We start from the raw sequence: 15,274 nt of genomic DNA, 5'->3' as shown, positions 1-15,274 counted from the left end.
CAATTGACCTGTCCTGTCTAAACGGAGTAAAAGACCCTCCCAGAGCTGCCCCTTCCCTCACACCCACAGCCGACCGGACACCAGCCTCAACGCCGCTCCCCTCAGCCCTCACCACTGGGAGCCAAAGACCCCGTAGAAGATGCTGCTCCGCCAGCCCTGGCTCTCCAGCACAAACACGCTGCGCAGGATGTTGAAGTGGAAGTCATAGTCGGGGATGGAGCAGACGAGACGTGCTTTCAGGAAGGATGTCCACTTCTTCTGCAGGGTCCGCCGGCCGCCCCCGTCCCCCTGTGCCACAGAAACCAACAGGTCGTTAGAGACACACACGCCAGACACAAGCAGCAGCTGAATCTTAATTGTAACAATCAACTCCACTGCCTTCTGGCACATTTCATTCATACATAGAAGAATATATATGGACAAATTGTTACAATTGCCACTTTTACCATCTGTGAAAGAGTGGACCATGTGGGAGATGTGAAAATGGAGTGGAGAAAAAAAGCTTTATTGTGAAGATTATGCGCTGGGTCTTTTAAGAGTTCACAAAAGGAAGCCCTATTACTCAAACTCAGAAATGTACCGCCAAGCTTATCAACACGATTCAGTGCTCTTGAAAAGCTCTGAAACTTAATGTGATACAGACAGGTCTAAGCCCTGGGTTTTACACTACTGCAGATGTCTACCCGGGCATGAGATTGGCTGGCTGACCGTGCAATGAGAATAAGGGATTGCGCTGTTCTCTTGGGGGGCTCCTCAGCCAATCAGACACCTCCAAGGAGAAAGAACTCCAGCCATTCTGCTAATTAAGGGCAACTGCCAGATCTGACACCCAATTAATATGAAAAATATATATATATATATATATATATATAAGTGGGGAAAAAAATACTCTCATCAGCAGACAGAAATAGCTCCCTCACTTAATTCCTTATCATTTTGCCTGATCCGTGCCGATGCTGCGAAACGCACTGTTCTCCATTCATTAACTTGAGCTGCTACAGTTTCACTCTCTGTCTTCCCTCGCCCTCTGAGTTTTTTCTTTCTTAATGTCAAATATTAAAACAGAAGCACGCAGCATGGAGCACAGCGCAGTACATTATTTAACAATTTATACGCTGAAAGAAAACTGCCACTTTACAGAGTATTCAGAAACCTTTGATGTCATGTTAAAATCTCCATCCATTTTTCATAAGATGAAAAAGAAACACCAAATGGAACCATTACATTTTTTATTATTAACTTAAAGTAGCCCCCTCATATTTCTTTGATTTTATTTTATTTTTTGCCCTCATGAGATTTATCCATTTGGCCCTGTGCATTTGATATATACTACTTCTAGTACGGGAACAAAGCAGTTGTCTGAGTTACTTGGCATTTTATTTTATATCACTGAGTTTTATATGTATATGTATACAAGTTCATTCTGCATCACATGCCACATATTTGTGCATTTAGAATTTCAATCAGTTCCAAGTTTGTTTATGTGCAGGTGGGAGTTTGTTAACAATGAGTGACAGAGACATCCACATCCTCCTGAAACATTCTTGCAAATTGCGTAAAAAGAGAAAATCACATGAGTTGCAGTGTTTTGTGTTTTGTGTTTGCAAGGTCAGGACTGAACTTTACACTTATTTTTCTTGTTTGTGACTCTACTGGACCAAGGATTACAGCCCAGCAAGGTCACTGAGAGGGATTGGGAAAGTGACCCCTGAACATCTGCAGAACAAACACTAGTGGGGCTGCACCAGCAGTCATTAACCCCTGCCCTGCCAAGCACCGACAGATATAATTGTAAACAAACACCTATTAGGAACTTGACCAGTGATTAATACACACACACTTTACACCAGATCAGAGTGGATCCAACCCTGTTAAGTATTTTGTTTCATAACTTTCTGAACACAAAACATCAATGTACTCTACTGTAAATCTCTCTCTATAGTTTTAGATAACTGCATCTTTGTCATTACTAGTGCACTGCTGTTTTCACTGATGAACAGAACTACTGCTGTCTTTGGCCTAAAGGATCCTTTTCTATTTGCATTAAAGCTGGAAAAGAAAGAATCCATCTCTGGTCTACAACGGCATGTCTATTAATACCCACTGTGCTAACTACACATGCATCAAGTTGGAGCGCTCGCCAGCTGTTAGGAGACGGGCCAGTTATAATTAGGGCCCGACAGATATATCAGAGCACCGATATTATCAGACGATATTGGCCTTTTACATAAATACCTGTATCGGCACATATTCCACCGATAATGCACCAATATATTTCCTCAAACTACTTGCTAACTATTTTCTTCAAATTACCATAAAATCCTTCGTCAGACTGCAGACAATAAGTACATACATGTTAATTTGGTTTTACAGTTGTTATTATAATTATTTCCCATTATGTTTTAACATAGTTATGGTGCTTTAGTTTCCCCTGGAAGCTTCCGACTCCACAGTGATTCCCATGCACAGCAGCGCCACACGCACACTGCTGAGCACCGTGTGAAACCCCCACTGAGAAACAAAGGGCTCATAAACCAATAAACACGTGTTTTACTAAAACACTCCTAACCAATACAAAGTATTTTGAAAGCTGTGCTGCATTTTTACAGAAAAGTTATTTAAATAGCTTTTCAAAATTCACAGTGGCAAAAGATAAAAAAATAAAGAAAAACATTAAATGTTTGCTGAAGATCTTGACTTGGATATCAGCATGCAAAAACTGTCTCCAAATGACAAGCAAGCTCAGATCACAGTAAAACATCTAAAGAAAATTAGTGATAAACGCATCTCTCAGACAATGTTGGATAAAACTGAAACAATACATACAATTATTTCAAATCCAACATCGTGTTTTGGCTATGATTCGTATTGCAATACGTTTAACATACATATTAAATAAGTTACACTTTCGAGGGCATTTTAAAATACATTGCTTTAAACAAATACAGCTGTGCTGTGCTGCCTGCACTATAACCTTATATATAACCCCATATTTTTACAATGTTTGATTTGTGGTTGTTATTTATGATGAAAATTAATGTTACGTTTATTATATAAAATGTAAAAATCTTGCCTTCAGTGCATATTTGACAATTTCTCTGACAGGGAGAGATTTGAGGGATCCTTGCTAGAAAATGTCTGTTTTGCATGCTAACAAAAAAAAAGGAATTATTATTATTATTATTTTTTTTTATTATTTCTTGGCAGACGCCCAGGAAATATCTGCAGATCTATCAGTAATTGGGAAATTTAGCTTCCCATTTATCAGTATCAGACCCAAAAAACCTGCATCGGTCGGGCTCTAGTTATAATCTATATAAATTAACACCTTTCAGTGCTGCGAGGCAGAAAAGTAATTTACTTCTAGCCCTGCTCCCTGTGCTGCTGCAGAGGTCACTGCTAAGTGCGAGGACTTCTCACCAGTTGTCACCAGACTAATGTGAATGGTGTGTATGCGGATCTCTGTCACAATGGCACCGACGGGAGCAGAAAGGCATCTCTGTGTTGGCGCGTCCCAGCTGCAGTCAAACTGCCTCAGTATCAACTGTAGCCTTTTATTTATTCATTTTCAACTATCATCTCTATTTAGAGAAATGGTTCCAAAGACATTTAATGTTTGTAATATACTGGTTTACTTTGTATACATAGTAGGCATTCCTTTTTTTGTGTGGAATCACTTGTCTTTTTACTTTCTTTGGGATTTGCCAATTGTGAATCCACTCAGTTCTTTAACTCCTGAATGAGAGCAATACGTTCGAGGTTTACTGGGAAATAATTGTGATCTATATTCTCCTTGTTAAAATATGCAACAAATAAAACATACACCTAAACCCCACTATAACAACTAGAAAAACAAAGCAATTGGGAGAAAAAACACCACTGACCACAATACAGTTTTCTGGATTCTTGAAACAAGTCACGGCTTAAATAATCTTTTTGAAAAAGGACTGGTGGCTGCTCACATTGAAAAGATTGGTATGTAGGTCAAGCTCATCCCAATGTAACAGGAGGGCCAAGGGCTGAGATGGGGCAGTATTGTCTGGTGAAGTCTTCTCTGCTGCCTGGCAACGGGAAGGTCCTGAGAGCTTCACGTAGATCTGGAGCGAAGAGGAGCCCACCCACTCCACCTCAAGTGTTTTCTCAAGGACCAGCAGTGCTTTGAACCGTGCAAACACTGCATTCTTACCCAGAGAGAGAAGCAGGCGGGATCCTTCACAAGAGAAATCTGCCTTACCTCTGGCAGAATCCAGTACTGATTCAGGAGCACAAATCTGACACTGTGGAAGTGTGAGGTTGGGGTTTGACAAGAATACACAGCTAATTTCTTAAAGAAACATTTTTAGGAATGTAATCAGGGGTACAATGATTGTCCCTCTATGTTGTAGATAATCTTCCTGACGTCCTGAGTTTGTCCAGTGTTTTCCCTGTGATTTGGAGCAATGCACTCTGTATGCTAAAGGCCAGATTTACTGAAAGAATATTACCATGCATCCCTTATAAGCCTTAACAATGACTAATCATAGCTAATTTTCACACAAAAAATCTATATATTTTTGTTGTCAAATCATGAAGCATTTTGACTTATAAACACAGAAAAGCACCTGATTATAAAAGAACCAGTGTGCTAATCTAGAGCCACAGTCTATCCTCTCCCCTTGGTCTCTCACCTTGCACACCCGTGCCACCCTTGCCACCTTGGCCTGGTTGTAGTAGGTGGTCTGCTCGTCGCTCTTCTCCGTGAAGAAGAAGTAGATCTTGTCGTCGTCCCCGATCGAGCTGTTCACACTCTCCCTCACCAGCGCCGACCCCACGAAATCGGCCTCTGTACACAACACAGCAAACAGCTCTTAGCACTGTTATTCACAACCCCCCCCCAATCCTTCGAGTCAGTAGGGCTGGTTTGATCAGCTGAGGAGTGAAGCTTGAGGGAAGAGGCAGATGTGTGACCATGTTTATCATTGCATCTCAGCTGTATTGGTTATTTTAGTTTTCCTGCCCATACTATACAATTGAATGTAACACAGACAGCCCAGACTTATTCAAAGGAGCAAGGAGGTTTTACTTGAATATCAGTGTCAAGAACAAAGCCCAGCTAAGGGATACATGTATGTTAAAGCTTTGAGTTTGATGTCACTGTGGACCATATTCAAAAAATGTTCTCTGTTTTTACTGACAAGAAATGAGGAACCTAATATACACTGTTAACAACAGTACAGCACTATTTGTGCATTCATTCATTAAATTAAATGCATGAATCATAATAACAATTAATTAGTATTTGTAAGAGCAAAATGGAATCTGCATTTTAGGGGGAGAGTTGCACCTTCTCTAACATTATAGTGATTTACTTTGCGAGTCATTCAAGAGAAACAGACATAATGAAAAAATTGTAACTGAAGGCGTAATGGAAGAGCAGTGTGGCTTCGGTTCATTCATCACCACTGTGATATGCAAACGCAGTCCGGTGGAATTTCAAGTACTCCTGTGACTGCAGTGCGGAGACCGGGCAATGTGTGTATAGCACCCTGTCTGCTCCCCCTCTCACAGACTCGGGCAGCGCTCAGTGTGTGGGGATATTACCGTCCAGCCAGCGCTTCGGGGCCTCCTCGGTCTTCAGGGTATGGAAGGGGACATTGCGGCGAATGTCGGAAAGGCTGCGGAACTCGTACTGAGAGGCCGTGTACATCTCTCCGTCTGAAGGCGAGGGGAGGAGATGCGAATTACACACTTGAAGCACCACTGCAAAAGCCCACCTGAGCCACAGACTCCAGCATTGGAGCATTGAACTGCACATTCAAGCCCCGAGGGGAGGGGGAGGGGATCTGAACCCTCTCCAGAGTTCAGAGAGGGATTACAACACCATACTGAGTTCACTCTCTGTTGAGCACCTGTGACACCTGACACAAACTCAGCCCACCTTCCTATTGTGCAATACATTCCTTCCTCTTGTTGTGAAATTGCCAATTCTGTCCTGTTGGAAAGAGATGTCTGGTGGGGCGGGGGAGGTTAAGTGTTATAGAAATATGATTTTGTGGGATAGGGAGTTGTCTGGGCCATACCTACGATGAGTCCAGTGTAGCCCTTGGCCGGGTCACGGGGGCACTTGTCTCGCCCTTCCTCAAACGCAGACATGATCTGAAACTGCTCAGTATCCTGGGAGACAGAGGGGAGGGGGGTGAGTTGGCTTTGTCTTGAAAAAATGCATTGAAAATTCAAGTCATGCTGGAAAGTGTGGGCCTCCCTTCATTGCCTTTTTCATGGTCTTTAAGGGTCGTTTTATAATAACTCTGAAAAATGTAAGAACCTGTATATTATCATTTGATGACAAAACATTGAAAAGGTGTGGGAGGGAGCCCCTCGAGGAAGACACGGCTTTCAGATGGTTTTACAGTTTGATAAAGAGCTGCAATAACACTTCTGCTGTAGAGGAGCACATTTCAGCTAGACATAGTGATGGCATTCAGTTACACTCCAAAACCACTTTAATCGGGAATAACACCAAGCATGAAACAGAATACCAAACACACCAGGATCTGGTAGCTTGGGCTTCTGAATCATGCGGGATATTTACAGTACAGGCGATGAAGTATGCAATATTTTACAGTGTGTGGGGGAGCTGCTTTAAACTTGTCTGTTAACTAGAACAGAAGGTGTCAATTTCAGCTGTGGAGTAAGAGCACACTGCTGTTTTGTGTCTTAACCCTAAGAGTGAACTATGTTTCACTAAATACAAACACATACTCTTAAAAACAATGTCCAAGAAAACAACATCATTCACTGCACTCATGTACAAAGCCTGGGCAATGAAAGAATTATGCTCACAATATAGGTGCATAGCGGATGGAAGGCATATGTCCCACAGGCGTATAAGTGAGTTTCGTTGAACCGCTGGAGGAACCGAATGTAGTTAAAGCATTCCGTCTGCAAAAATGGACACAGGATGTTAGGAAAACATATTGGGGAGACGTGCATGTCTGGGGATTGACAGTCTGATAAAGAAATGCAGATTTAGCTGTCTGTTAGTAATGCTCATTACACTACTTATGTCATCTATGTATTTATTTTTACCTTGGGACTAGTATGGTGCTGTGAGATTAATCTAGCTCCTCCCAGCTCCAGATCAAAGAACACAGACTGACAAGTGGCTACTCCAATCAGAGCCTCTAAACAGAGTGCTGGGTGGGCCCTCAAGTCCTGGGTCCAATCTGGGCTGTGCCAGTTGGCCAATCACATCCCCACAGCGTAATCAGTGAAAGCTGCAGTTTGCGCTGCTGTCCTGTCAGTGCATGTTTCGCAGGATGCCTGTATGCCATCTGCATCTCCCCAGTGTTCGTGAAGGCAGGTTAAGCGGAGTCAATTAGTAGCTGACAGTTCCAAAGTGGGAGGGTATACTGCAGCTTCCGATTAATTAAAAATATTTATACACACAACTACAGGGGCATAGTTATTCCCGTGGTGCATTTGTGGTTGTCAGTGAAGAAATTGGTCATGAAAGGCATAATTTCCCTGCGGTGAGTGAAAAGAAAGAGTATGGGAATGTGTGTGAAAGCAGAGCCTCCGTCCCCAAAGACCACAGCACTGCAGGACACACAATGGCCTCCCATAACCAACTGCTGAAGACCTGGAGAGGGATTAACCTACTTCAATTAGAGAGATAATTAGCTTCCGTAATGCAGATTAAAGATGGCATGCAAATTCGACAATCTACTCTTCCTTGCATGCACTTCTGTACATTGATGCATCTCATTTGCTCTACATGAATAGTGCCTTGTATTTCTATATTGAATCCTGCACCCTAAGTCCCAATATATAACCTATACATATATTTATACTATATTTCAGGGGTAGTCAACAGGCGGACCGCAGGCCAAATCCGGACCGCCAGGCGCTTTGAATGGACAGCGAGAATAATTTAAATAACTTATTACCATGATTGTTTTTTTTTATATGTATTGTTACAGAGGTTTGTTGCACTCGGTGGCACCTAGTAACAGCCCTTACTGGTTATTAGCCAATAGGATGTTACCTATTAATATGGGATGTCCTATATTGAGGTCATATTCTTGTTAATTAGTTAATTAGTTGATTGCTCGCAAATTCCCGGTTCTGTGTCTGTGTACTACATACTCTGTACTGGGGCAAGAGCGTCACTTTATACTCGTCAAAAACACAGGTAGTCAGTTTGTTTTCCTGATTTCTATAAATAAAAAGCTAAACTGCGGATCGTCTGACATGTGAACATATTTCAGCCTTGCCTTCAAAATATAAAAGTGCATACACATGACCGGGGGGGCGGGGGTCACAGTGCCATAGCTTGTATTCACCTAGAAACTCCTACATCAGCGTCGGAAACAGCTTATTTCCAATGAAGACGCATATTTCTAGCAGGTGCACAAATTGTGCATCCTCACCTGTTACAATTACAGAGCTCCACCGAAATAGATCTGTAATTGACAAGCACCAGAAACAACGTTTAGTTTGCCTCTGGACCTTGACTATACCTTGACCAAGAAATTTCGACCCTGATAAAAAATAATTGACTACCCCTGCTATATTTACTAAATATGCCTTGGTTCCACAAACCAATGTATTTTAAGAACTGTATCCATTCGAAGGTGCCTGGATAAATATGTCAAACAAATGAATAATTAAACACCTAAATAAGTATATACTTGAAAACCCTGCCTTGTACACTATGTTGTGGTCTGCACAATATTGTCATTAAAATAATTTAAACAAAACCCATCAGAGATGAGTGTCTCTGGCATCAGTCCGGATACCTGCTTGTCTTTCCCCTTGTTCCAGCACTGTTGCTTTTGAGTCAGTGGTGCTTTCCAATCAATCTGAAAAAAGACATGAACATGGAATGAAATTAACATTTTAAGGTGGGCAACAGAACAAGAACCTTTTCCTTTCTTTTTAATTTAACAACAATAGGGAGTAAAATAAGGTGGTGTGATTCCTCATTAATTAATATATGAATACTACAGGATTAACACATTAATATGGCATGCACTTCATCCAAGTTCTGATGTGAATCACATGTATAACAGGGATAAGGTTTGGTTTTATGGTTAGGGTTCATGTGCTCAACATCAGAACTCATGTGATGTGCATGAGATATTGAGGTGTTATTCATGTAGTATTAATATATTAATTAATGAAGAATCACGCCACTTTATATTAAAGTGTTACCAAAAAGGTCCTTGTAAAATACAGTTCAATAAATAAAACCCTTTAAATATTAATCACAATAAAAGCATAGTAACAGAGCCAACATAATGCATGTCTGGCCCTTTGCCAGGTCAAAACAAATAATTGTTACATTGAAAATAAATCCCTTTCCTTATTCTCAAATAAAACAATGCAGCAAACACAATTGACACAGGAATGTCATTTTCATTATTGACAATGTTTCTGAACAGCAGAATGCTTATTGTCAGGATCCTGATGCTCTAATGTGCTGTGATTAATTCCAATGTGATGGAAGTTTACACACTAAAGGAAAAGCCCATGCTGGCTGAATCAAGAACCTCTCCATTAAACCATTATATAACATCTGCAGCAATCCTGAACAGCACGTATGAGCAAAATCAACTGACTGAATTAGAAACCATGTCCAGATTTGCCTTTTCCTCTCTCATTTCTCTGAGATCAAAGCTCTCAGGCTGATGTGGGGTTATGGGTGTTGGTGTACTCACAGCCACGTGGTCTCCCCCGTCAATGCTGCTGCTGTTGAGGGCAAACACTGCCCCCCGGGCTCCCACGTACAGGATGCCCTCCTCTTCCTCCAGCAGTAAGGTGCTGTAATTCAGCGTGCTGCTGTTGAACCAGTGTGCTCCTAGCAGCCCTGCAACAATACAGACCGTGGGGTCAGTCTCTTCCCTGCTGTCCCGCCATCATCCTTACACCATTGGATTGATCAAATCTACCACCGCAGTTGAGGGGCGTAAGTGTGGAAAACCTGCGTATTCATTCACAAAACCACAAGCAGAGTAATTCAGGTCAGCAGAGTGGAGTAGCGGTCAGGGCTCTGGGCTCTGGAATGGAGCATTGTGGAGAAGATGAAAAATCTCAAGAAGACAATGATACTGAAAGGCACAATACTGATGCAATGTATTTAAAATGGAAAATGTGCTACTGTGTGTGAAATGCTGGGGGAGAAGTCTACAAGTCTAAGGTGCAGGGCCATGTATAAAAATAAATCTATTTTGAGTTATGCAACCACAGGTTACCTTACAATGTATTGAGACACTGGAGTGGAAAGCTATTTTCAGGATTACAGTCAATAAAGTGTGATATGTATAACCACAGTGTGCTCCTGCTTTTTAAGTATAAACAAGTATAAACTTGTTTGCATGCTGACAAGTTTATAAAAAATATTTTCAAGAAATGTTCTCCCATACATAAAGAGTATTAAAAAATGGGGGGGGGGGGGGCTTTTAGATCTTATCCTGCCTTACATATAACCCTAAAACCACCACTGCATTAATCTCATTCCCATTAGTCATCCTAATGGGATGATCAGTGCTGCATTGCGAATAGACGCTGTCGTGTCTTACTCCAGCCAGTAAGAAATTAAATATTTTTAATGAAAATCATCTTATAGAAAATGATGTTTTTATTTAATCAGGGTAGTTAACCTTTCTTCATTTCAAAATTAAATAAAATAAATAAAATATGAAATACACCCGAAACAAAAAGGTATAAAGATCTGGAGGACCGGTGCAGACCACATTTTGAGAACCACCGATATATGCCAGATCATTTTTCACACTGCAGACCGGCTATTTTTTGGACCAATACAAAATGAACCCAAAATGAAAGCTTTACATTTAATTGTGTAGAAAACATACACACATGCACTTGTATGAAGGGAACAAATGCAATTACCAATACCAATACAGTACACTTGAAGATTATTTTCTTAATATTTTGATGGATTTCTTCAGGTGGGTTTGAAGTGAATGTGCTAGGGGGCAGGATGAAATATGTGACAGACAAGCAATGATCAGTGAACTGGTGCTCTTCTGTCGGTTTGGACTCTCTCATATTGGCTGAAGACTAATTCACATCTAAAATGGCCACTACTTAAAAACTACACTTAAAAACTCAGGATGTGAACCATGCAGTTATATGGCAAGCCACATATTATGTAGCCCTATAATGCTACAATTTTCTGTGTGTTCTTTAACCATCTGTCATTGGTAACAACAGGTAAGCATTAAAACCAACATTAAGTCCAAACCTATTTGCATTTTGGTAGGTAGCAGTCTAGGCAACTCAGCATACACTCTTCATCTCCCATTGCCCAGCGATTCATTTTCAACATGAAAGCTGAGATTTATGGAACCATTGGCGAAAGCGGTGATCTAGATGCAATAAAATGAACATCAAAGGGCATCAGGCAATATCCTTCTTCATTTCTTGCTTATGACTGCCTTGTAGGAGAACATATGGACCACGGGGAGTGTCAAGGATTATCGGTGGAGAGTGTTGCCCATAATTCAATGAGAAAACTTAATTTGAAGCAAAATATATAGTGCTCCCTGGATCCACGTATGAAAGGTCTGTGCTTTAATAAAAGCCTTTCAAATTGCAACTCAAGCTTTCCTGTGAGGAAAGTTTATTACTCCAGTCAGCCAGCAGTGTTTGGGTCCTTCTCTCTCTCTTGCTCGGTGCACAGACAACCCTGACCTGCGTTGTTCTGTTAAGGAGCATGACGCCAAGTTAATGGCGAAGTTAATGTTTCACAGGGGCCTGAACAGGGAGGGTACATCCGTTGAAGAAAAACAACATTTTTTTTAATTACCATGGAGCACAGGCTGGCTGTGAAGAATCAAAGCATAATAATTAAAACTGCCCCCGACTCCCTCCTTACACAGCACTTTTCTGGCTGGCAAATCCTGATACAGTTCTCCCCTGACTTAGCACAACACTTTAACAATGCAGGCAGGAGGAATGTCTTTATTATTCCTTTATACATTTGTGCTGGCCATCTCCTGCCTTTCGTATATTTAGATCCACTAAGCATTAGTATTCAAGGAAACAAACAAAAGTCACATTACTGTGCTCATTTACGTGTAATACAATCTTGTATTTTTATCCATATACTCCTTACAGTCAGGATGCAGTGAGCATTGTACAACATACATGTTTGATTTATAATCAATTGTTAACTCAATCAATCAATCAATTAATTAAAAATAGTGTCAAACAGAATTGCTTTAAGGGACTTCAACAGGCTGAAGGGAATGCAGCTTATATGGCCAATAACATCAGGAACTGAAGTATCTGTAGGAATTCAATACTTTCTTTTGCTTATCCCGCACCAGACACTGTTTGTTTGGCTGTGGCAGAACAAAGACGAAAAAGGGATCTTGATTAGAGCTTGTTAGTTTGCTTTTCTGATAAAATGTACTATTGTACAATTTGGAGTATTTTTATGTGCATACCTCATATCCAAAACAAGTAATAAGTAACACTTTAAACACGTCTTTTCTTTAATAGCAGAGGTAATATATGTGCTAAAACTGCTGTGGTTTTTAATCTAACATCAACAGAAGGATTTACAAGTTGCCATAGACAGACACAGGATAGTACAGATGAGAGGCAGCCATTTTGTTGTGTTCCTAGTTTCAGACAGTCTTAGCATTCCTGATTCTGATTTAACTAACTTAATTGAAGTTAATCTTTTCTGTTGTTTGCCATAATTTAAGTCAATTCAGTACAGCCACTGAGTTGGTGAAAGTAAATAGGTTGAAGGAAAGGTGATTTAGTCAAGGACTAGCAGGAATTCTGTTAAGTGAGTTGTGCCAGGTAGATCCAGTTGGAGCCAGTTAGGTGAGAATTGGGGGCAGGTAGACAAAAGGGTACTTAAAGCTGATGTTGAGAAAGAGCTGCGCTGTTTCTCGATGACAAAAAAGTCAAGCAGTTGACTAGTGGACTGAAACCAAGAGCCCCAAAAAAAAGAAAAAAAAAGTGCATCATTTAAAAGCATGTGGCCACTACAGTGTCAGGTTTGCAGAATGATTGCCTTCCTGAATGAACTCATCCAAGAAGATTTCATTTGTGAACATTGTCTGCGTGTTGAAATTGTAGAGATCAAGGTCCATGATCTTGAGGCTCAGCTTGTTGATCTGTGCTGTATTAGTGATATGACAGAGATGGTGTGCACACCTAAACCTAGGAGAGTTGAAACCTTAGAGCAGGACAGCGTAGAGAACTGCTGGGTTACAGCAGGTTGTAACCGCAGAAAGGGTGCGCACATCCCTTAGAGACATCCCAAGAACTAGAAATGCCCAACAGGTTCCAACTGCTGGACACTAAATTGGACAGTGACAGCTCAGAGGGTGATGGGGGGCAGTTGAGCACCAGAGCACCATGGTGCCCACTCCCCCCCAGAACAGGGAGGTAGTTATAGTAGGGGACTCAATTCTTAGAGGCGTAGATCACACAGTGTGTTCTAGCGATAAGGAGATCCGCATGGTATCTTGCCTGCCTGGTGCTCAGGTTGCAGATCTCCCTAAACTAGTAGACAGGCTACTGGCCAAAGCCGGGGGGAATCCACTGGTCATGGTCCACATTGGAACCAATGACATAGGAAAGGTAGGACAGAGGTTCTGCAAGACAAATTTAAAGAGTTAGGAACAAAACTAAAAAGCAGAACCTCCACGGTAGTTTTCTCCAAAATACTTCCGGTACCACGTGCCAGGCCAGGGAGACCGGTAGAGATTAGAAAGTTTAACACATGGTTGAAATCTTGGTGTAGGTAAGAGGGTTTTAGATTTGTGAAGCATTGGTCTTTCTTTTGGGATAGATGGGACCAGTACAGACTGGACGGTCTATATCTAAACAAAAGGGAGGCTGATGCATTGGGAGAGCATATGGCCAGAGAAATTGAGAATCATTTAAACTAGGGACCAGGGGGGCAGGGAGCTCTGACAATGGGAGATGTTCCTCTAAGGAAAGAAAACAAAGGGAACCCGCTAGTAGGAAAGTCCAGAAATGTTTGTACCTCAATGCCAGGAGTATAAGGAACAAAATGTTGGACCTAGAAGCCACAGTGTTGGCATCTGACTATGATATTGTAGGAGTGACAGAAACATGGCTTACAGAAAATGATGGGGATGAAGACAAGTACACACAGTTTAGGAGAGACAGGCAAAATCGAAGAGATGGTGGGGTAGCATTATATGTCAGAAATGACATTGAGGCAGAAGAACTCAAATTAGATCCTAGTAACGAAACAGAATCTTTGTGGGTTAAACTTCTGAATAAAAGATTCGGAGGATTAGTAGTAGGAGTGTGGACCACCCAACTCAGAATATATTCGGAAAGATGTTGCATTGTACAATGTAATCAGGACTGCATGTAGCAAGGATGTGGCTGTTATAATGGGGCATTTCAATTTCCCAAACAGACTGGGAAAGCCCAGTTGGGACTACAGAAGCAGAAATAGAAATGGTTGAGATAGTAAATGACTGCTTTCTAACTCAATTTGTTAGGGAACCAACCAGAGAGAGCATGCAGTTATCTGATATTTTCAAATGACCAAGATAGAGTCAGAGGGACACTAGTTAGATAACCAATGGCAAACTGTGATCACAATATGGTTAGCTTTGAGGCATAATTTCATAAAACAAGGACCAAGTCTAAAACAATGATCTACAATTTCAGAAAAGCAAACCTTTAAGTTATGAGGCAGCACTTAGAAGAGTGAGACTGGGGCACACTGGATTACAGATTCCGTTGAAAATGGATGGTTATATTTTAAGAATATACTACTTGAGGCTAAGCATGGGCCGGTTACCGGTTTCAAGGTATACCGCGGTTTGAAAAAGTCACGGTTTCAAAACCACTAAAATTTTCTGTGATACCATTCCTGCGGTATGAGATGTTTTTTTATGTCTCGTCGAAGACGGAAAGTGCAGGAATCCCTCAGGTTGTGTCATGTGTAGCGTAGAGAGTAACACGACCCCTCCCCTCCGGTTGGTGCAAGCAGTCAGTCACCTGTGTGTAGGATGGCCGAAGGAGGTGAACCCCTGGAACTTTTTCCCAGTCGAAAAAGACGGCGTCTTTCATTCAGTCAGCCACGGCTTGGAGGAGGAAGGACATCCAACTTGTAAGACGTGTTTAAGGAGAGGTTGCTAGAGGAGGCAATACAATATGATATCCCATCTACGGGAACACCACCCGTCACTCTTCGCTAAAATCAAGGTAACGCTGTCTTGAAATGAACATTTGCAACAAGCTTAGAGAGTTCACGTGTTTA

General features: G+C 41.4%; 1 protein-coding gene across 1 annotated transcript in view; it reads right to left on the bottom strand.

Annotated features, from left to right (window-relative positions):
• sema4gb (sema domain, immunoglobulin domain (Ig), transmembrane domain (TM) and short cytoplasmic domain, (semaphorin) 4Gb) overlaps positions 1-15,274 on the bottom strand; it is a 64,173-nt gene that overhangs the window by 16,549 nt on the left and 32,350 nt on the right. Inside the window, exons 4-10 of the mRNA XM_066693776.1 lie at positions 9,702-9,850; positions 8,781-8,843; positions 6,823-6,921; positions 6,060-6,153; positions 5,581-5,694; positions 4,668-4,822; positions 113-288 (exon numbers count right to left, since the gene is read on the bottom strand). Of these exons, the coding sequence (XP_066549873.1) occupies positions 113-288; positions 4,668-4,822; positions 5,581-5,694; positions 6,060-6,153; positions 6,823-6,921; positions 8,781-8,843; positions 9,702-9,850 (850 nt within the window). The remainder of the gene's footprint in view (positions 1-112; positions 289-4,667; positions 4,823-5,580; positions 5,695-6,059; positions 6,154-6,822; positions 6,922-8,780; positions 8,844-9,701; positions 9,851-15,274) is intronic.

This window comes from Amia ocellicauda, chromosome 20 (genome assembly GCF_036373705.1).
Source record: "Amia ocellicauda isolate fAmiCal2 chromosome 20, fAmiCal2.hap1, whole genome shotgun sequence".
Taxonomy (NCBI): domain Eukaryota; kingdom Metazoa; phylum Chordata; class Actinopteri; order Amiiformes; family Amiidae; genus Amia; species Amia ocellicauda.
The sequence above is the reverse complement of the archived record's forward strand: the minus strand, read 5'-3'. Positions and strand labels throughout refer to the sequence as shown.